At 47.0% G+C, this 23,998-nt stretch overlaps 2 protein-coding genes across 2 annotated transcripts in view; both read left to right on the forward strand.

The window, feature by feature from the left end:
* Nucleotides 1-8,116: 8,116 nt before the first annotated feature.
* On the forward strand, nucleotides 8,117-12,808 carry LOC143148414 (L-lactate dehydrogenase C chain). The gene is made up of 11 exons (XM_076314718.1): nucleotides 8,117-8,337; nucleotides 8,422-8,446; nucleotides 8,718-8,841; nucleotides 8,917-9,066; nucleotides 9,295-9,554; nucleotides 9,814-9,931; nucleotides 10,319-10,492; nucleotides 10,612-10,785; nucleotides 11,028-11,145; nucleotides 11,269-11,392; nucleotides 11,642-12,808. Exons 1-11 carry the CDS (start codon nucleotides 8,117-8,119, stop codon nucleotides 11,810-11,812), a joined length of 1,659 nt encoding a protein of 552 aa, XP_076170833.1. The 3' UTR covers nucleotides 11,813-12,808.
* A 1,719-nt stretch (nucleotides 12,809-14,527) lies between these two features.
* The window catches only part of Best2 (bestrophin family protein), a 48,684-nt gene continuing 39,213 nt past the window's right edge, over nucleotides 14,528-23,998 (forward strand). The window contains exon 1 of the mRNA XM_076314219.1: nucleotides 14,528-14,679. Coding sequence (XP_076170334.1) covers nucleotides 14,609-14,679 — 71 coding nt within the window. The 5' untranslated portion in view covers nucleotides 14,528-14,608. The remainder of the gene's footprint in view (nucleotides 14,680-23,998) is intronic.

A 23,998-nucleotide genomic window follows, 5' to 3' on the forward strand; every position in this document is an offset into this window, starting at 1 on the left:
CAGTTACAAACGCTCGACTTGCAACGCGACGATTGCAATTTCCTTGCAATATGGTCCACTTATCAAATATGCAAACAAACCCGTGAGTGGACCGTTCTTTTTTCGCAACGCTACTTTATTATATATATAATAATAGAAAAGAAAAAATACTCCCGAGAGCAGCCAAACATGGTGCTTTAACATTCGTGAAGTTACCTCGTCAAAATATAAAAAAATTCTCAATAAAAATCGCGAGAGGTGCTTCGTGATTCGCAACACTAATATATATATATAGTAAAAAGCAAAATGAAAAGACTCCCGAAAGCAACCACGTTAGGGCGCTTTGTAGATAGCTCGCAACGCTAATTGAATACCGTGCACCTATGTGTGTTAAATAATACGCAACTCTAACTTTAACAGTCGAGTGCAGTCATTTCAAACTGCGAGGAATCACACGTTGGACAGCCGATTCGGCTGTTTCGTGATTCCAACAGTGATTCCAGTGGGAATTTTTGGGCGTTAGGTGAGTCGCAACACTAATTGAAACAAGCAACGCGATCAATCGATATCGCAACGCTAATTGAAAATACAAATACAACCGCGTTCAATATTCATCGTTCGCAACACTAAAAGCAATCGCGATCGATAAGTACTCATCGAACGCAACGCTATTCTAGAAATAAATGCAATCTGCATTCAGATCTCGCAAAATGAAAAGCAATCGCGATCGATACTCGTTCGCAACGCTAATTCAAACTATAATTACTATTACTACAGTTAATATCAATCGCGATTGGTATTTGTTCGCAACGCTAATACAAACAGCGACCGTTTCTCATTCGCAACGCTAACTCAAACCGCGATCGTTACTTGTTCGCAACCCTAATTCAAATCGCGATCGCTACTTGTTCGCAACCCTAATGCAAATCGTGACGAGTTCTCGTCCGTACATCTAATTGCAATCGCGATTATTTCTCATTCGCAACGCTAATTCAACCGTGATCGTTTCTTGTTCTAATTCAAACCGCGAATTGCCCAATATCATTGGGGGATGAGGTGCCACAGCACGTGTGGTACACGAAAGTGTACACGTGCCAAAGAAACTAACTACTACAAAACTACGTGCGAGTACAGTGACAAAATAGTAATAGTAATGACTTTCCATCCTCGGATAGATATATCCGAAAATGGAGAGCCATTCGTTGCAGCCCACTCTTGAGACAATTTGTCTAGGGCCTCTTCGGCTTACAGCCTTTTCTCTCTTCGGGCGGCATTGCCCGATCTGAAACCCTACGTTTCGCGAAAACCGCGTACAAAACGCGTGCGACCGTGCAAACGATTCAGAAATCGTTGGTCGTGCAATGCACGCGTGAATAAATAGAATTTCGAGCGTTCGTTCGTTTCGAGGCCCTAATTCGACGCGACCGCGTCCGCGAACCATTAAAGCAGAGAAACCCGAAGAATCGAAAGCAACGCCAGATGCAAACGATATTCATCGTTTGCACTAGCTTCGCTATCGATTCTTCGAATTGTCCTACAGGTGCAGGTACGTCACGCGAAAACGCGCCTACCCGAATTGAGAATGTGACGACCTGCCCTGGCCCTACCTAACCGTTCTTAGCACACATACCAAAAGGTAAGTTACCTGACCTACCTAGACCTATATTTAAAAAATGGCAAAATTCATTCTCTCAAACACAATCACTCCACGATTCTCATTCATAACGCCCGGGTGCAATTAGCCTAACCTAGGGAGGCGTCCCCGGGACGCCTCCGACACCCGAGCTTATCGAACATGCACACTCTAAGGGTACATACCAAGTTCCTGAAATTGTCTGACAATGGCTGGCGATCATTGCGTACATGTACTCGTAACGAGTGTAAGAATTTATCGCGTGGCTCTTTAAAGAGAGCAATCGTCGCGTGAACAATTGTCGCGTGAATGTAATAGCAAAAGTTAAGTTAATACAGATAGGTACCGTCATTGATAATACGACGTAGTCATACTATAAGAATACAGAGTATTCTTTGATTCGTAGTCTCTATGATATATTTTCGCGAACCGACGCAATTCCACAACCTAACCACACATACATATGTGGAAATTACGTCGTGCACGATACGCCAGCGCATTGTCAGACACTTATATATATTATTATTGTTAATCTTACGGACTAAGAAGTCATCGTGCACGTTGCCTTCGCTCGAGCAAGTAGCACCTGGGCACTTGAACGAGTTCAGGCAACGAACACGGAAAAATTATGCTGAAAATCCTCAACTAGAAAGTGTGGTTAGCGTATCTAGTATCTAACGAGGTAGTATTCTTTCGTTCTGTTCAAATGACTCGACTTTTATTTGTGAAAAATTAAGAGAAAATTGAAAAATCTACCATGCAAAGAAGTTACTCGTAAGAGAATTATTTGTAAGAAAAAATTGATCAAGAAAATCCAAGATAAAATATTTAATTATTGAAAATTTTGAATAACCCTTGGTCGATTTCGTCGTCAAAGTAAATTCTTTCAAAGTTGGAAAATTGTGTACAAATCTGTTACTTTGACTCGGAAATCTAACCATCGCGAAATGCCTTCTTGTATACGAAATGGAACATAAAATTTACGGATAAACGTTAATACTCGAATCATATTCTAACGCGAGACTCGAACAATATATAAAATAATCGAATATTCGATAATATCGTTTTCGCGTAATACTAATCGATAGAATTGCGAAGTCGGAGGGTATCCGACTTCTTCGCTAAATAATTATATCGCGGTATAAAAAACGCGGTATACAAGAAGGCCCTATTACCTCAACTAAGAAATTCGTACAAGTACAAGGAAAAATATCATTGCTCGCGAGTATATGATAAATATACTCGCGGTCACTGTACTCGCAGAAATCAAGAAATATAAATACAACTGGTCACCCGTGTCGATTCGGACCTTTCGTCCTACGACATGTTTGGGGACCAGAGGAAAACAAAATTGTATGCGACTCACCGATCGTAGAACACGAACTGGTGAATACCTCGGCAACGTGTCATCGTAGTAGACCCAAGGTGGAGGATCTGTAACAAAAAAAATCAGAAAACGTGACGATCTGTTTCTAAAGTTTCAATATGGTTTCAATTTTAGTACAGACAAATAGGTACTTACGTTGTTCGCTGGTTGAGCTCGGCCCGATGTCCCAGCCAGATGTCATCGTAGAAGTCTTTGGACCCTGGAACTAAAAAAATCAAAAAAAAGATATAGTAAACTACAAGGGCTGATATGCATGCATTTAAGAACAGTGGCGATAGATACTTACGTTGGTTGCTGGTGGAGGACTGCCCGAGACCCCTCCTGAGTCAATGATGCACTGACTCTAATACCGGTGACGATTCACTTTAGATATTACGAAAAGAAAAAAAAGAAAAAAATAAACTAAACTAAACGCGACCGAGTATCAAATTCGGCGAACAAAAATGATTCTATCGACGGGATTCAAAGAGCAAGAGAGCCACGATGCTCTCGAGAGAATTTACAAAACGCGAGAAACACTGAATCTAGATCGCGTGGACCTAATTTCTGAACGAGACTCTACTCGGAGCCACTTTGCTCCGAAATACATTACAAATCTACGTGTATGAACAAACACTGACTCTACTGGCCGCATTGCGCGCGGCCGTAAAAATTGCTGAAAGAAAAAATGGGAGGAAGGGAGGAGTCGTTTATCGAGCGTTTGTAAAGAAAATACTGCTTGTTTTTAATGGCTCGCACTTTGTCGTGCCAAGTATCAAATTCTATAAGATTCTATCGAACAATTATCAATTGTTCAATAGAGGATTTTCGTTATTAAGGTTGCGAACGTGTTCATTCTCGTCGAGAAATACGTATCGCGATTTTTATAAATATTGGAAAACTCGTTGCGAAGATCAAAGTCGATCGATTGATACTCGTGTTTCAAAGACACGACAATACGCGGCTACGCGTGGAAAAACTCGCATCCGAAACGCGTACGCAAACGCAATTGCGATTAGTTCGTAAAGATAATTTTATAGAACATCGATTATATTGTATGCAAACGAAAAATATTAAATCGCGACCGAAATCCAGTAATATACGAGTTATTTCAATTATCAAATAGACACAAGGTAACATTAGTTTATTGCACGAAGTTAGGTTCGTATCGATCTATTCTTATTTGATTTTTAATATACATGTACATGTTATAAATATGCAATGAGAATAAAGAAAAATATCATACGTCATTCTTACTACTTGGAAGATTTTACCAATAATCCATGAAGTGATCCCGAGTTGTCATAACATCCGTCGGTAGTGCGACACTCTGTAACAAAAGAACCGACAAATTTGAAACGCATTTATCGAAATAAACACTGTCGTATTATAATTAAACAGTAAGTGAACTCGAAATATTTGCACGAAATTCCAATTTAAATCGAAGATACGAATTAATATTTCTAAATCCGCACTCTATAATGAAGAGAACAAACGTGAAAACAATTTAATTGTTGCACTCACAATGATTAAATTTATAATTAAAAGTGTATTAATGTTAGACGAAACACCTATAGGACGAAACACCCTTCCACTGTAAGTCACTGAATTCCGTTTCAATTTCGAGAGAGAAATATTCACTAAAACGATTTAATTCTTCCACTCGCGTTAACAAATTACTAACTAAAAGTGTATTAATGTTACACGAAACACCAATAGGAAGTAGTGAAAGTATTAGAATTGATTAGACACTATTAAATATTGGAAAACCAATGCTCACGTACCTCCAGACTCGTGCGTCTCTCAACACGTTAATAAATTAATAACTAAAAGTGTATTAACGTTACACGAAACACCAATAGGAAGTAGTGAAAGTATTAGAATTGATTAGACACTGTTAAATATTGAAAAACTAATGCTCACGTACCTCCAGACTCGTGCGTCTCTCGACACGTCTTACTCTGTCGGCTGTCGCGTATACAATGGCGACCTTCCACTGTAAGTCACTGAATTCCGTTTCAATTTCGAGAGAGAAATATTCACTGAAAAGATTTAATTGTTCCACTTGCGTTAATAAATTAATAACTAAACGTGTATTAATGTTACACGAAACACCAATAGGAAGTAACGAAGGTATTAGGATTGATTAGACACTGTTAAATATTGGAAAACTAATGCTCACGTACCTCCAGACTCGTGCGTCTCTCAACACGTTAATAAATTAATAACTAAACGTGTATTAATGTTACACGAAACACCAATAGGAAGTAACGAAGGTATTAGGATTGATTATACACTATTAAATATTGGAAAACCAATGCTCACGTACCTCCAAACTCGTGCGTCTCTCAACACGTCTTACTCTGTCGGCTGTCGCGTATACAATGGCGACCTTCCACTGTAAGTCACTGAATTCCGTTTCAATTTCGAGAGAGAAATATTCACTGAAAAGATTTAATTGTTCCACTTGCGTTAATAAATTTATAACTAAACGTGTATTAATGTTACACGAAACACCAATAGGAAGTAGTGAAAGTATTAGAATTGATTAGACACTATTAAATATTGGAAAACCAATGCTCACGTACCTCCAGACTCGTGCGTCTCTCAACACGTTAATAAATTAATAACTAAAAGTGTATTAATGTTACACGAAACACCAATAGGAAGTAACGAAGGTATTAGAATTGATTAGACACTATTAAATATTGGAAAACCAATGCTCACGTACCTCCAAACTCGTGCGTCTCTCAACACGTCTTACTCTGTCGGCTGTCGCGTATACAATGGCGACCTTCCACTGTAAGTCACTGAATTCCGTTTCAATTTCGAGAGAGAAATATTCACTGAAAAGATTTAATTGTTCCACTTGCGTTAATAAATTTATAACTAAACGTGTATTAATGTTACACGAAACACCAATAGGAAGTAGTGAAAGTATTAGAATTGATTAGACACTATTAAATATTGGAAAACCAATGCTCACGTACCTCCAGACTCGTGCGTCTCTCAACACGTTAATAAATTAATAACTAAAAGTGTATTAATGTTACACGAAACACCAATAGGAAGTAACGAAGGTATTAGAATTGATTAGACACTATTAAATATTGGAAAACTAATGCTCACGTACCTCCAGACTCGAGCGTCTCTCGACACGTCTGATCCTGTCAGCTGTCGCGTATACAATGGCGACCTTCCACTGTAAGTCACTGAATTCCGTTTCAATTTCGAGAGAGAAATATTCACTGAAAAGATTTAATTGTTCCACTTGCGTTAATAAATTAATAACTAAAAGTGTATTAATGTTACACGAAACACCAATAGGAAGTAACGAAGGTATTAGGATTGATTAGACACTATTAAATATTGGAAAACCAATGCTCACGTACCTCCAGACTCGTGCGTCTCTCATACGTTAATAAATTAATAACTAAAAGTGTATTAATGTTACACGAAACACCAATAGGAAGTAACGAAGGTATTAGGATTGATTAGACACTATTAAATATTGGAAAACTAATGCTCACGTACCTCCAGACTCGCGAGTCTCTCGACACGTCTGATCCTGTCAGCTGTCGCGTATACAATGGCGACCTTCCACTGTAAGTCACTGTATTCCGTTTCAACTTCGAGAGAGGAATATTCACTGAAACGATTTAATTCTTCCACTCGCGTTAATTAATTTATAATTAAACGCGTATCAATATTGGACGAATCACAGATAGAAAGTAACTAATGCATTAGTAATGATTAAATAACATTTACTACTGTAAGTCACTGAATTTCGCTTGAAATTCGAACGAGGGAAAAAGCTCCAAAAAGATTTAATTGTTTCACACGCTTTGATTAAATATATAACTAAAAGTGTATTAACATTAGACGAAACACCAATAGGAAGTAACGAGTGTATTAGGAATGACTAGAAACGAATAAATGATAGGAAAATAATGCTAACTTACTTTCACACTCGCACGTTTCTCAATGCAAGTTTATTCTGTCCTGTGCCGCGAACTGAATGTTTATACCCCCATTGTTAGTTACTGAATTCTGTTTGAACTTCGAGCGAGTGAAAAAACACCATGTATTGATATTACACGACACACAGATACAAAGTAACGAAGTTACTTTCTATGCGTGTCTCATCTGATATTAATACACCTTTAATTGTAGATTTAAACAACGCGAGTGAAACAATTCAATTTTGTTGATACTGTTTTTACTGATTAACTACACACAAAATCATATGAGCGAACAGCTGCGATCTTTCTCGTAGAATTTACCATAAATCTAGTTCGATTCTAGTGTACATCGGCATATTTAGGCTAGACAATGTTTTATTCAGCCTGTTGTTGCTGATGCTTGGACGCTGCGTAAAGGTCTGATACAGATTCAAATTTCAATCATTTTCAATGATGTAACTAAGAATAAACTTAGTTTTAATTCTTATCGTTTATAGCCCTTCTATAATTTCAATTCATTGTTTACCAGCTCGAAAAGTATAATCATTTTCAATTAAAGCAAACGAAACCGCATTAAAGAGGGATAATTTTTAACAAATTTACAGTCATTTTACGAAACTATTAATGATGTAAAAAATAGTAATCTGTTATTTTTTCACGTTGGTAATGCATCGCTAACCCAAGACGCCTAATATGTACACTTATTTTGAGATGCAACGAGAAAGGGAAATTGTGATTAAAGCAATGAAATTACTGTACTCGGAATTCATTTTCAAAACCAAGACACGTAAACGCATAATTTTCGACAAACCTTTGCTACGAAGTAGGTTAAAAGTTGTTGACAATTATTACTTAAATTGGTCAAAAGAGTGTTGCGCGTCGAGTAATGCGTGGTATGGATAATCTCGAGAATTTGGTGTTGCAATGTGTGGTCGTTCATTGTAGCGAACGTGTATGTAATTTTCGAAAATGTTATACCGGGTTGTGCGTCCTGTACCGTTCGACACCAGTAACCATGGATTGTTTGACAATTGGCGAGTCGATTCTATGGCGGATCTCTAAACGGGTTATGATTGCCAGCGCCTTCCTTTCTGTCAAGCGTCGGTCGACCGTATGCGATGTGACATTTCTCGCGAGAACGGTCGCGATTTGCAAAATCATCGAGTAACGGGAGCAATGATTTTATCCTCGTGTATGTTGTCGATTTCGTCGTTTATAAAATGTACAACACGTCTGACGTCAAGAAAGTGCTTTTGCACGAGCCTTCCTGGGCGCGCTTATCCGCCAACAATTTTGTCAGAGGTCTTCGCCAAGATCGGGACAAAGAAATTCGTGTCGGCGGACTTTGGCAAAGACGCGACAGTTGGATCCGATTTTCAGAGAGCGGTCAGTTTCGTGTAAGCACTCTACTACTTTGTGTATTCGGGGTGAGACACAATGCTTGGTTAATCGTTCGGTTCGCTAATCGCTCAATTTTTCAGCAACGATGATACGTCGGGTTGTCGCGTATGAAATGTTCCCTCGAGGATTCTTACTTAGCGTTTACTATATATGCACAGACGAATATTGCGCGAGATTAAAAATGAACTGTTCATTCTTTCCTGTCTGTCGCAATTTTTGCGATAGGATATCGACAGGTGAAAGATGTTATGCGGAAGGAACGAATTCAACTTGAATTTTCGAAAAGTTTTCCAAGTCTCCTCGTGTTCTGAAAATGGAGAAAGTAGACCGTCGATAGAACGAAGAAAGTGGGCAACGTCGGTCCGTCGTTCTCCAGCAAAGTAGATTCGGATTCAACTTTGATCAGACGAACCGAGCGATCTCAGAATTTTCGGACGTTTACGTGGAATTGGTGACGTTCGAAAGCTGGAACCGTACGATCGAGATCTTTAAAAGAGGATGTAAATAATTCTCAACGACTCGATATTGACGAACCACCGAGATCTACTCCGTAATCTAATTTACATTGTAAAAAGACGAAAGACGATCGTTGGACGGTTTACCATCGGTTAATTCCTTTCCGCGAAAGGTGAATCGACCGATTACGATTCTTCCGCAAAGAAAAGACCCGCATCGGTTAATAGGAAGTATTCTTCTTCTTGGCACTACCGACACACGTGCTTCACGTTCGACAGTGTAAAGTCAACGATATCTCTCGAGCGCGATGCTCCAGTGTGTAGATGCGTGTGTCCAGATGCATCTGTCGTACCTTTCACCGACTTTTCTCGTCGTTTCGACAATTGTCCGAAGCGCGAACAACGCTAAAGAATTCACGAAACGGAGAATCCGTACAGAATGCACGAAGGAGCTCGTAATCGACGCAAGGTGTCCGTAACCGACACGATTACCATCAGAACATCTCGTTCCGATCCGAAGGAGGAACATTTCGTGCGCGACGGAAACCAACGTACGCGTGATCGCGAGACACAGCGTCGGAATAAGGCTTCAGATTCGTCGTGTCAGTGAAACGGAACGTTTGCGTTTCAGACCGATGTGCTTGAAGGAAGAGCTGCTGTGCAAAACTTCGGACCCGGTGAAGGACTGCTGTCACAAGGTGACGATCGTCGGAGCCGGCATGGTCGGCGTGGCTTGCGCGAACGCGATTCTATTTCAGGTGAAACAACGACTCCTTACCTCGTCTTCGACCAACGAAGTCGTACCCGCGAGTTCGAGCAACGAGCATGTGCATGTGACCGAGTGAAAGTTCGCGCGTGTGTCTTGCGCACGTGGAAAGCCGAATCGCGCGACTACGCGTGCAATGTACGAATAGTCGCGGGAACGCGCCACGAACCGGTGACGTGATTTTCCGTACACGCGAATTGAAGCTTCCACGATGGTCGCATCATCGCGTCATTTTTCTTACCCCGTCCCAGAGAATCGGCGCGCACCTCGCGATCGTCGACGCCTTCCCGAAGAAACTGGAGGGAGAGGGAATGGATTTTAACCACGGATCGGTCTTCATGGGCGATCCACGCATCGATTACGGCACAGGTAACGAACACTCGTTTCAGGGTTGAAAATCTACGCGAGACGACCTCGTACGACCGAGAAATTCCAAACGGAGACACGGACGAAATCCTAATCGCCTTTTAACGCGTCACGTCGGACAATTACCTGTTGCACGTACCTCGCGAGTCGTACCCGCTCGAACTGATACCGTCGATCGGTGTTACGAGAAGTGTTTACTTGTTCGTCGTTTGTACGAAATTCCGATCGTCTTCTATTCGAAACGGTTCGAGCACGACCGTAAAAGACCGCTTCGATCGTCGGAGAACGAACGTTCGTGAAGCGTACGGAATTTATTCGGTTTCTTAAATCAAAAATCGTAGAAAATAAACGAGGCAGAGGGACGGACACTGAGCGCGATCGTTGTTTCAGACTTCTGCATCTCGAGCAACTCGAAAGTGGTGATCATAGCGTCGGGGGTGCGTCAAATAAAGGACGAATCTCGGCTCGACTTGGTGCAACGTAACGTGGAGATACTGAAGAACATAATACCGACCCTGGTCGGCTACAGCCCGAACGCGGTGTTCGTGATCGTCAGTAACCCAGGTTCCGTTTCGCGTTCGAAGACGCGTTTAACGGGAATAGAATGGGATCAACGGACGGAGGAATTGTCGTTCGCGAACAATCCCGAGCCGCTTGTATAAAAAAGGAACTTTTACTTTCAGTTGACATTTTGTCGTGGGTAACGTGGAAAGTGAGCGGATTACCGGTCTGTCGAGTTATCGGAAGTGGAACTCATCTCGACTCGGCGAGGTTTCGTTACCTGATCGGCGATCGTCTGGGAATAGCAGCCAGCTCGATTCACGGTTACATTATCGGCGAGCACGGGGACAGTCAGGGTTAGTTTTCGGTAATCGATGACCATGGAACGTTGAGCTACGAGTTCGTTTCGACCGGAACCCGAGTATAATCGTTTCGCGTTCGTAACGTTCGCGGGTCGAAACGAACCCGGAGCTCGATCAGCGAGGGTCGAGAAGCTCGGAAGACTCTCTCGATCTATTCTCTTTTTTGCACAATTCCTCCGGTGGAGAAAGCCAACGAACCCGTTACGTGTCCGTTTAAACGGTTGCACCTTTCCTAGTTCCACTCTGGTCCGGAGTGAACATCGCGGGCGTACAGTTTCGCGACATATTGCCGAATATCGGGCTAGAAACCGACGAGGAGAAGTGGTACGAGATCTCCAAAGAAGTCGTCAAGCTGTGAGTCTCGTTTGCTAGCGGATCGTTGCAAGTTTGGTGAATCGTTGTAGGCAAACGTTGGTCCGATCAACGAACGTAACGTTCGCCGAGAAGAAGACGAGTGGTTCACTGGTGATTTTTCAGGGGAGGCATCGTGCGATGTTTGAAGGGCTACACCAACACGGCGGTCGGTCTCGCGGTCGCGGACATCGTGCGCGCAATACTGGACAACTCCCAAAGGGTTATACCGGTCTCAACTTTGATTCAAGTACGAAACACATCGATAGCATCGTTTTCGAGTTTCCGCGCGCTGAGCCGGTATCGTTGTTCGCGGTCGGTCCGAACTGCGTAGGAATTTCGCGACGCGTACCGATCGAGGTGGCTGAATTTACAGCCGGTCGAAATTTATGCCGGCCGAGAAAATCCTGCGCAGTGAATTAACAGGAATTCCACGCTCTACGAGATATCGCGATCTTGGTAACCCGGACCGTAAAACACAAACGAACGTTGCTCCCAGGGTCACCACGAAGTTTCCCACGAGATTTATTTGTCCCTGCCCTGTTCCATCGGGGAGAACGGTATCACCAACATCCTGCGGATGCGCATCACCGAGTACGAGAAGAAATTGTTCAAGAATTCGGCGAATACCGTGCACAACGTGCAGAAGGACATCGTGATAAAATCGTGACCGATCTCGCGCGTTCCGTGTTGCCCTTGTAGAAAGTGACGTTAAATATACATCGTGTCGTGCGATTCTTAAACGCCGCGCGCCACTTGTTTTAGTTACGCTTTGTCTATCCTCGTTACGCCTAGCTCGATTGTCCCAACGAAGAAACGTTGCGGCAACTTCCTCGAATTAATGGTTACGGTCGTTTCGAAGCTCGCCTCGATGCACGAGGCGAACACGTGCGATGACGAAGCCGCGCGCGACTGGTAGACTCTTTTTCTTTTCACCTGTGAATCACGCAGATGCTGGTTTCGACGAGTCGATGACGTCAATGACCTATCTCGTGATCTTCCGAACAGTTTCGAAGGAATTTTTCCCAGACGGCCTACATTATCGTCCGCGCGGAAAGCTATCCTCGTGGTTTTTTTTCTTTTTTTTTCTTTCGAAAGGAGCTCGAAGGATATCGTCTCGTTTTCTTTTCCAATCTATGATCCGCAGTTCCGAGAGCTTTGGATTTTGCAACCGAGTCGTTCCCGGGTTTTAGAAATTCAAACGCTTCGAAACTATCGCGCTCGGCCTCGACGAAGGGTGTTCGAGACGGCCTTGGTCGTACACCTGATGGAAGAAACACAGCGAGGTCGTAAATGACGCGCTTGAACGTCGAGAGTCTACGCATTTTCCAACCACCTGGCTATTAACCCCTCGTTAACGTCTTTTGTACGCGGCACGGATCCAAGCAGCGGTTCTGGTTTACTCTCTCAGGGGTTAAAGGAACAAACCGTCGTCGACCGTCCTCGAAACCGAAGTTTCGAATTCTCGAGACACGCGCGTCGGTAAGGTAACAATTCTCGGGAGCGATAAATTAAAACTAATCGACGTCGATGCGAAATTTTCTCCTCGATCGTCGCCGAATCGACGTGTCGCGCTCCTCGAAATGAGTTCAAGGCCTCTGAGACCAGAGACGCGCAAAAATTCGATTCGATTATAGTAACATCAACGAACGAGGAGATTCTTAGAAACGCAACATCGAGTACAAGATATAAAAATGTTCTCTCCGCGTCTCGCGAGAAAGAAATTTGTCGAATCGTGCTTCGTAAAATATCGCGTTTCGCGCATGCTTGGACGCGTGGAAGCGATGTCTATCGGCGAGCGCGCGTGCTCGAGTTTCGAAATCGAGATCGGTCGCGAGAACGAGGGTTTCGCGGATCCTTTTATCGAGGCGCGGTTAATTTTTCGAAATTTTCACCGAAAGTATTCGCGCGTGTCGTTTCGCAACGATTTCGCGTCTCGAGCGTCGCAATGTCGCGGGCGTGTCGGAACGTTACGTCGACGGGTGCGTCTCCCTCGCGGGTGCGCGTAAAAAAGGCGAAAGGTGACCGGTGGATGGTACCAGAAGGTCGCAATTCCGCCGGAGGCTAGGCCGCGGCAAGGTGAGAGAACAGTGCGGAGATCGGCCACGAGATGTCGCTTTGGAATCGTCGGGTAAGGCGATAGCCGCGGTGTTACGGCATTCGAACGCCGACAGTGCCGTAACAATGGTGCTCGTCTTCCGAGAAACGATCGCCATCGAGGAGGCGGTTCGATTCTCGCTGGAAAACGATCGATCGAGAGATATTCCGTGCGTACTCGAGAATTTCGGGGGAAATTAAGACCACGCGGAACGCGTTGAAAGATCGACGAAAGATATCGACGCCGATACGCAACGAGATATTTCGCGCGTGGAAATCGTTGATCGTTTCTTTACCGTACGATCGGCAAAGAGCGAGAAACACCGCGTCGTAAACGCTCTCCTTTTACTCGCCACGCGAACAGATCCCATTTGAAAGGCGAGGCGCGAGTCATTGATTTTTAAAGAATTCGCGACCCGTGTCATAACGCCGCGAACGTTTTCTCGAATCGATACGCGGACGCGCGCGGTCTTGGGAGCACGCCGCGCCTCCGAGCGTACGCGCGTTCAGCGAAGGAAATATTTGCGCGAGAGCGTGATTGCATCGGCGAGCCGAACGAAAAAAGAAACGACTAGAAAAATTTCCACGTGGAAATCTAAATGTCGAGGAACCCCCGCCGCGTCCGGCGAACGAACGTACGAAGGAACGAGCTGTTTCGAAAGAGGAGGACAACTCGGGAGGAATCTGGAAAAATACTCGGATGTCGTAATTGAAATTACCGGTGGCGTTAGGTGCGCGCGAACCGGTAACGATAATGGCCGACGTGCTCGAACCGAACGGTACGATATTCGACGTGTTTCGAACCGAAAGGAACGACGATCGTGAAAAAAGTAAGTCGCGATTCTCGCGGGCGCTTGGCTCCCGTGGAAGGCGTCCGTCGCGCAGGGGCAGGGTTACCGCGTAGGTGGGAACGGCACTGAGGCCCAGGTGGAGGTGGCAGCTGGGCCCCGTTCTCTGTTGGTCCTGTCGTCTGTCAGTGGAGCTCAGTCAGCAGACAGTCGGTCGGTCCGGTCAGCTGGTTCCGTCTACACGGGTGTTGGAGAGTTTCCCGATGGTAAGCCGAGCGCGATCCATCCGATCTAGAACCCGGTAATCCGAGCCTCGATCATCAAGGATCGGAGACAAAATCAGCGGCCCGCGCGCCGCATGTGCGCGAGTGTGCAGCTTCTCCACCGGAAACACCAACTGCACGGTGCGAGGTACCGAGTAAACCGAACGATAAGAAGAGGAGGAGGCGGCGGCGGCGGCGGCGGCGGCGGAGGCGGCGGTGGTGGCGGCGGCGGCGGCGGCGGCGGTGGAAACCGAAAAAAAACGAGGAGGCGGATAGAAACGCGCGTGGAACGACGGTTTACACCCGGTCAGGCAGGAAATGACTATATCGTACGCGAGCGAAGTGCCAAACGGCTCCAGCTTCGGCTGTTTCTGGAGGATCCTGGTCAAGTGAGTCCCAAAGATATTTATTTACGTTCCCTATTTCCCGCGCCGTCGATTCTCGTTTCTCGTTCGTTGAACGTCGCGCGAGTCAGCGACGGATTCGGCGCGGGAGTATCCCGCGCGGCCACGGGGCCTTAGCAACAAGTTCACCATCGGTCGAGTTGTGTTTTTCGAGCGGTCTTTTGTTTCCGGTCTCGACGCTGTCTCGCGTCTGGTCCCTTCTGGTCGACGTTATCTCTCGTTGTTTCGCTCGAGCGCTGTAACGGTGGGAAACCACGACGTCGAGGATGATCGTCGTCCTCTCGTGGCGCGGAGGTTCGAACGCGCGCGCTCTCACTTTCCTCGCGGCGGATCAATTTCACAATAACCGGGGCGGTCGTCTCGCGACTCGTCTCGAACGAAAACAACGAAACGTCGCGTAAAGTACGATCGTCGAGAAATCGTTGGTGGCCGGGCAACGTTTCGAGCGGCGCGCGCGTTACGCGCGTTCCAGGAGATACTGGAGCGGCGCGCTTCTAGACGGTTTACATAGCCGGCGTGCCATGTAAGACGAAGATATTGCGCTACCGCGGGCACCGCGATCGTTGTGCAACGTTTAACTTTCGACTCCATGTGCCGCGCTCTCGATTCGGAGACCGACAGCGCCGAGGGAGGTGCGACCGAGCCCTTGGGCGAGGATTCCGCGTACGCGGGCAAATTTCCAACGAAATTACGACTTTTCCACGATCCCCGATGGTCTCGTTTTTTTTTTTTCCGCCGGAGTTTCCTACGAATCGCTCGGATTCTAACGAAACGGGTCCGCGTACCGCGCCGAGGCAGAAATTGTCCTGATTTTTTTTCCCCTCGGAGCGTACGGTTACGTGAATCACAGTAGCGGAGCACGTAAAACCCGCTAGCACAGAAATGGTGCTCGGTCAACGCTTGCTCGTACGTTTTAAGGAAATAAGGTCGTCGATACATTGATTTTAGCCGTAACGACGCGCGCGTTACGTGGAATAACGCCACGGGATTTTCGTTCCAGTTGTCGCTTACGTCGAAACGGCACGATAGTATTTCAATGCGAGCGAATTACCATTACGTACGTGTACTGCGTTCGCGCACCGTGCAGCTATATTACCTATGTAGATACATCGACCGACCACGGTAATGTAAACTTTGAGGCGTTCGATAATAGCCGCGAACTAGAATATTATACCCTTTTAAACGGTTCTACACCATCGTCGATACTCGTCGCTCCTCCGATCGATTCTCGTCTCGTTTCGACAAACGTCCACGAACACGCCCGGGAAAAACGTCGAGATTCGTTGCACAACTTTCCTCGGATGACGCACGACATCGATGCCTGAGCGGAGCGTAACGCGCTAAACTAAATGTTATACAATGATACTTGTGTAAATCGTCGATTCGCGCGCGCGGCGAGACCGCGCGGACCAAGACGGGTTCGTCTGCTCGTTGTGGCGACGAATCGAACAGAAATTCCGGGAACGGGACAACAGACGGCCGGAATCACTTGATTAAATAGAATACGTTGAACGGTATCGAAACGCAAACCGAGCGTTGGCGACGAAGCGAATAAAAGAAGACACGGTGCACGGAGAGAGGCACGATAACACGAACGAGTAACGCGCGTGCACGTTTCCACGGTTTCCGAGAACGAATCCGTGCGTATCTGGTGTCGAAAGAAGGGTAAACAAAACCATAGAATTTCAATCGCGCGCCGAGACCGTGGAACGTTTTTCCCGCGCGAGCTCTGGGAACATCTCCGCGAGGACGAAAGTCTCGCATCGGTCGTGCTCGAGGACGTCGGAGGGATTTCGAGGGATTGGGAAATCCCGCGACGACGAGGAAATTATCCTTTCGAAGCGAATTTAACAGCGAGACGACCGATCCCGCGAAATTATCTCCAACCGTACGTTGCACGACGCTCGGTAAATTCTTGGAAGAACGTCTTCTGGAATTGGGCGAGATCGATTCCCGTCGATGCATCGTCGTTGCGTCGAAATCTTTTGGAATAAAATAAATGGAAAAGGATCGTTGGCATTTTCTCGCCGCGCAATCCATAATTGCATCTTTGCCGGTAGATTCGAACGACCTTCTCGGCCGCTCTCGCGTCCCGATCTTTCTATCCCCGTGGACGCGAACTCGATCGTCGAACGCTTTTCCGTTAACGGGTTTGGCGGGAGCACCGTGTACCGCGTGACCGAAACGCTCGAAACGTAGCTACGTTCGTGACGGTGTCGATCGTTATCTCAAAACCGACGGCGTAAAAAGGTCGCGAACGAATAACGGTAACGTTCGCCGAAAGAGCGAACAATTTAAACGCTGAATCGACGCAACGCACGATCCGAGAGCGATCGAGTTTTCGAACAGCGTCGTACGTTTTTCTTTCGATTTCGCGAATCGATGCTAACAAAGCGGGTTTTCACACTTTTCTCAACGTTGTCTAGTACCCGCGCGACGTTAACTGGGACACCCGTGCTCGAGTACCCGTTCGTTCGATAAAACGTACCGTGGAACGTTCTACCTTCTCCGATTACGGTCTTTGGTCGAGTTCGTGCGTATACACCGCGCGAAAAACTCCGGTATCCTTTCGACGCGATATCGAGAATAAAAAAAAAAAAATAAAGCGATTCGAAGAACGGAAATCCAACGTTCGAATCTCGATTTACTCGCGTTCGCGGACACGCGCCGTCGGGAAACGAGAGAGGTACAATTTGATTCGCGGGCTACGCATCGATAATCGTGCGCGCGTTAATCGCGAACGAACGACGAACGTTTTACGAAACGATCGGCGCGCTCGGTGCGTTCGCGCGTTACAATGTCCAACGGCGCGGCGCGATTGTTCGCGAAAACGCATAATCGCGCGCGCGCGATTCGCAACGGCCTTGCCGAAGCTCGTTTGTTGACATTTCCACGACCTTTGCGCGCCGCGTCGGTGGATCCTCGCCGATCTCGGTTTCTCTCTCCCGTGGTCTGCGGGCGCCGCGCTATGAAAACGGCCTTAAAACGGCTTTCGCGTAAGATCTCGCTTTCCTGGGCTCGTTACGACGCCGTGTGCTCGCGCAGACCGTCCAGAGACGTACGACGTCGATCTATAAATACCCGAGGAGCGTCCAGGAATAGAAAATCTTTCGCGACGGCGATCTCCGAGGATTACGCGCGTCGGGGAAAAAATTGGTCGGCGGTCGAGCGCAATTTACCGAGGAATATCGCTCGCGTTTACCTAGTCGCGTACCGAGAAACGAGCGCAATTTACGAAAACGACGAACGCTTCGACGAAACGTCGCTCTGGCGCGTTTCTGTACACGCGTTCGAATAGCAGCGGGTTCGTCGCGAATCGTGGCACCGATCGCGCGTGCTTGTTTACACGGGCGAGAGCCCCGTTAAATCGTTTTCTGCGATAGATCGCCGGTACCGTGGAGCGAGCGCAACCGAGCGCGGCCAGGACGACTTCTGCCGGTGTATCTCAAGGTTGTGCCATTTTACCTTTTGTTTCTCTGTATGCGCGTATTACACGTGTTCCATCCGATCGTACGCGTCCGCCCACCGGTGTCGACGATCGTCCACGGGAGGAGCGAGAAGGGCGCAAAGTTACGCCAGGGGAGAGGCGGGGAGGACGCTCGTACCAGTTACCCACCGGAGACGATGCCTCTTCCAGTTTTGCTTGCGCGGCACTCGTTCGCAGAAGCCTCGTTTCGCGCCGCTCGAGATGCGAACGGCATGCGCCCCGTGAGATCGCTTCTTTTTCTCCTCGCGAGTCTTCCGGAGCTGTTCATACCAGCTTTCCTATCCGCCTACCGGACTCGCTGCCCAAAGAGGACAACACGAACCGAGAGTCTATAAATACCCGAGAGAGTCCAGAACGATACTATAAATACCTATCGACTATCCAGGAATAGAAAATACCGCCCGGTTTTACCCACAGGGAATAATAATAATCCACCGAATGGAATCCAGCGAGCGTGCGTGCATGCGCGCGATCTCCTACCGATGCTCGCTAAGATCCTCGAGTCGATTTCCGATCGATACGGTCAGGGGCGGTGCTCGAGCGTAAATCTCGCGGCGGAAGAATCGCGCGGAGGATCCTCCGCGCGTCTCGCGACCGGTCTCCGCAACTTTTACGAGCCGCTCGCGGACCGTACATCGACGATAACGCACACCTGTACACGGTCACGCGTAACCGTTGCGCCGATCACGCGCGCTAAATAGACCCGGCGCGTGAACGGAAGCGCCGCGGCAGCGAATCGCACGCGTGAAAGCAACAACGGTTTCACGGTGCGGGGAAGACTGACCGAGATAAAGCATTCGGATGATATTCGGTACCAAGTTCGCGGAAAAGTGAAATCCACCAACGATCGATGATTTCGAATCGCTCGCGCGATACCGCGGTTTTCTTCCAGCTCGTCCCGGTTAACTTCGAGCGTTCGTTTCGTTCCGCGCGTGGAACGCCACGTCGAGGGGCGTGTAAGAGTTTGAAATATATCGGACGGAAAACGCAAGAATATTCGATGAAACTTTTTCCGCGTTCGCGCGCCGACTGTCGACGCGTTAAGGATTCAAAGTTAAACGATAAACACAGGATCGAGAGACATTTCACGGCTATTACGTTCGCGTAAACGATGACAAACTCCGCTCGAGGAAACAACGCGGACAGGTATTAAATACCAGCTCGTGATCGCGCGTAATCGCGAGCAAATACAGTCCGGGGAACTTGGAAAATAATTTTACTCCCGATCGCGACAGTTGAAACGCTCGTGTTCGCGATGTAACACGAACGCGGACAGCTTCTCGGAAGCGGTGATTCACGTTCGTTAATTAGCCGAAACGTGACCCAATATATGCACGTACAGTGCTCGGCGACTCGTCTCGGGCGTACGTTAAATGCCACAATGCTCGAGTATTTTATCGATCCTCTCCTTCGTCGGTATAATGCTCGTCGGTGGGCGAAGACGTTACGACGGGCCCCCAACGGAGATGGATAAAATAAGACGATCGAACGTTAAGAAATCGTTAAAATGATCATTTACGCCGGTCTTGTACCGTTTCGGAGATAATCGTACTCCGATGGACGATAAGATTTGCTCGAATTACATTTACGCGATCTATTTTTCAATTCGTCGGAAGATCACTCACGTTTACCGATTCGAATCGAAATATAGCGTATTGAAATCACACACGAGTCACTTTCCGAACCTTTTCTCGTTCGTTCGAGAGTTTTGCCAATCTCTGCCCCCGATAGGAAATTTGTAAATAGCGCACGGAAATTTCTATAGTCGGAACAAAATCGACCGACCGTTCAAGGCCACTTTCCCCGTTGGGAAACACGTCGAACGCGACTTCTAGTTTTACACCGTGCTTTCCTCTCTGCGTGTATGGGTATCCGCGTGCGAGAAGTTCCGTTTTCGTTTCGAAACGCGCACAAAGTTTCTAACAACCGTACGATAGTATACACTCCTTAATAACACTGTGTCCGGACACGCTCGTTCTGCTTTTCGACAATTACGTAGAATTCCTAAAAAAAAAAAATTGACTCGCGAAAGATCGAGACGGTCGAACGCCCAAGAAGAAAGGTCGCTGGCCAAAGGTGTGAAAGTTATTTCAAGGTTGCCGAAACGTTTAAAACTACGCACGGATGTATCGATGTAGCGTAATCGGACGAGTTCGAGGGTGCCCCGAGTTTTTCACCGAGTCGTTTTTCTCCATTCGAATTTATCGATTACGATTCGACGCGATGCGGGAAGAGAGAGCCTAGCCCCGATGGCACGAATTGTATCGGAAATGGTCTCTCGGGAGCTTCGAGGGCTCGTTCGATTCAGTTTCGAGAGGAACGTGGTCCGATGTCCGAATATTCGAAACTCGTCGTACAAAGACAAAAATTGAGAAAAAAAAAGAAACAGTGCTCGAGCGGTAAGAGCCAAAAGTGAGAATCGAGCGTCCAAAAGCGGCGACTTTCCTCAATCAGTGACCGTGGAGGAGCCGCGACCGTCGCGCGGTAACTAGGCCATTGTCTCTCAAATTGGCCGATCAGGAGCGTCTCACGAGAATGCAAAAAGCCGGGAACGGTTTCGTCCGTGTTGCATCGGGGCGCATCGGTGGTCTGCGTCGCGCCGAAACGACGCTACCGATTGGTCACGTTCGGGAGCGTGTGTCGCGACCGACGAATGCGCCTATCGCGGGTTTAACGTCGTCTCGCCGTCTTCGTTTATTCCACGGGCCTGCATGCACGGCTGCACGAACGTAGTTGCATTGGCACCACGGCGAATGACAATGAGCGACTCGCCGCGCTGCACACCACGAGCGTATGACACACATTTCGTTCACCTCTCTTGTCTTCCGCGGACTGCTGCGGGTACTAAGCGCGGTCGCGCGCGTTCCGACTCGACGCACGTAAACGCGTGTACACGAACACGCGTGCACACGCGCGAGATCCACGCGTGCGTGTGCGCGTTCGTGAAGTCGCGCGACGCGAAACGACACCGGCGAACCGGCCGTGTCGCTATCGAATCGCCTAGAAACCTGAGGTGACCCAGTCTGTCATCCGGACGATCTTCGATCGATCTTGTCGCCAATTTGTCTGTCGGCTCGAGGACTCTGTGGTCGTTCGTCGAACGGAGTACCAGGGTTTCGCGATGCCTATTCGCATCTCGACCAGCACCGACCTACCGATCACCTGGCACTCTTCGAGACTCTTGTCCAGTACCGACCTTAGTAAACGAGACGCCTGCCCCGGGGCCTGTACACTCGTCGTTTCTTACTTTCGTGTTTTGGACGAACTTAACGAACGCACCTGTACTAATCGAAGTATTCTTTTTTTTTTTTAAACGTGAATTTAGAATCATTATTGCACGCAATTCAAGTTAGGAAGATTTGTCGTAGAATGTACTCTCCTGAAAAATATCGCTACAGCGGCCGAAAGATTTTAATCGTCTTGGAGTAGATATAGCGGGCCACGAGCTCCTTTACGCAATGGCGACGCTGTTGCAACTTTAGGTTTCGACGAATTACAACGTGTCTTTTTTAGAATTATAGATACTGTACGGCAAAAGTAGCAAAAGACGTTCTCCAATGAACACCGTCTACGCGCCGAAGTCTCGAACAGCGCCTTTCGATCTTCGTTTCAATTCCAAAACGGTTGCAAAAGCATGGAAACGACAACTCCGCGTCCAACGTTTTTACCAAGTCGCAAATGCAAATCCGTCCTCCGTCCGACTATCCGTTACTATTAATCTTTCGCGAGACACCTGCTCGTTACATAATCCAATGAAAAGATTATTTCCCAGAGTCGTGAGCTTTTGTTTCGCTTTTTCAGTGAACAACCTTCCATGGAAGCGTGCAAAATCAGCGAGAAAAAAAATTCCCAAGTTTTATCGATGAAAACGCGGCTTAATTGTTTTGACACGCTATTGTTCGCAGGTGTTCCTTTGCACTCTCTAATGAGGACTCGTATATGCCGTACGTGTTTCTGTCCAATATTGGCAGGACTCGTGTATTAGTTGCGACAATAAGGAAACAATGTAGACTGGCTGGTTTAAAGTGCTCGGTACCACTTGCGAAAATGTTTGAAAAGATCTCGCGACTCTAATTTAAATACACACCTCCGACCGGCTTCGTGTTTTCAGGTTGTTCGACGGAATAATACCGAGCCCGTGAAAAACTCCGAGTAAACAGAACTCGTATCGTTTTTATTAAATCGTTCGAGTAAATTCTCGAAATAAACGAACGAAGGACGATAGAGGAATACGGTAATTTTCGGGTAATCTGTCGTGGCGATATTTGCGCAAAAATCGATAACTTTCCCCGTTCCGTGCCGGCGTTTGCTCGAAAAAGTGTACCGATAACTTTCTCCGTTCTGTAGGAATATTCTCGTCCGAGGATCGTAATCGGAGAGAACCGATAACAACGGTTCTCTGAAAATATTCGCAACGCAGACGGTACGAAAGCGTTTCTGCGTATCTAAAGTACGCGAGAGATCCGGTCGATAGAATTTATTTTCACGTTGTATTCGATTGTGTCCGCGAAAAGGTCGTTCGCGCGCACACGGATCCCAGGGCGGATGCTGCCGGCTTTTCAATGCCAAGAAACAGAAAAACGACAGGGACCCCGGTCACGCTATGCACGCGAGAATGGCTCCACATTTTAATTAGTAAACGAGCGGTGCCGAATGCCCGTCACACATCTGGCAATAAAACGATTATTTCGCCACTGCTCCTCGTCCCTGTACCGTGTCGTTTAACCCGCGTACGCATGCTCTTCTGCGGCCCGATCAAGGACCAATGGAAATTTTTTTTTCAAACAGCTCCTTCGCGGAAGAGAGAACGGGTTCCTCGATTGTAACTCGTCCTCGCGCTACGTCCGCCCCAAAACGCTATTTTCTCCTGCCTATTCGGATGCAAATACGCATCGGGGCCCTCGGACCCTGTACCTACCGTCGAACGATCACCGTGAAATTCGGGGAAGATGTTTCAATTCGTTCCGACGAGAATCTTTTCTCGACCTGGTGGTTCATTTTACCAGCGGACGGGTCCGCTCCTGTTCGCGAGATATTACGAAAAATATAAAAACGAGAAAGTTTCGAGCGTCTTCGTCAATTGTGCTCGAGGTTCGTCGAATTGAAAAATTCTTGTAAAATTGAAAAATAAAAAATACTTAAAAAAATTCCATAGGATAGGTGGGAAGGTAATCGGTCGTTCGAGTTGACGCGCACGCTCGCGATCGCAGCTCGTTTCCTCGAAACGCGAGGCCCGGAAGCCCGTCGCGGAATACCTCGTGCGAAAATTGAAATGCTTTTGACGAGGTGCCAATTTTACGTCCACGGAAGCGTCGGTACCAAGGAAGCGAGCGAGAAGTTCGCCAACGAGAGGACGAACGCGGAGCATCGCTCGTGAAGCGTGACCGGCGTTAGTTATGCAACGTTTTGTTGCCTCGCGTCCTTGTTGCCCGCATTGGTATTATCTTGCTTAGAGCGAGGAATCAATTACAATTTGTTGCCTTGATGATGATATCTCTTGGAAAGGTGAAGGAGAGACCCTTGGTCGAGCGCGCGCGCCCCGATCAATATGCTGGAAAGGTTTTCGAAAAGAGCCGAGCCGATTTTCATTCGATCGACAGATACGAAACGAGGTCGCAGGAAAAGTCTGCCCTCGTAAAGAAACGGAGACGGCCGCAGCCACTTCGAAACGGCTGAAACGCGCGCGAAACGGCTCTTGCAAAATAGCTTCGTGCCGCGAGATAATGCGTAACAATGAATCATAAATCGCTCATCGTAGCGCGCGTCTTTATTCTCCTTGTTTTTCTTTTTTTTTTCTTTTACGGTTTTATTGCCCTC

The sequence above is a fragment of the Ptiloglossa arizonensis genome, chromosome 6, assembly GCF_051014685.1.
Source record: "Ptiloglossa arizonensis isolate GNS036 chromosome 6, iyPtiAriz1_principal, whole genome shotgun sequence".
NCBI lineage: Eukaryota > Metazoa > Arthropoda > Insecta > Hymenoptera > Colletidae > Ptiloglossa > Ptiloglossa arizonensis.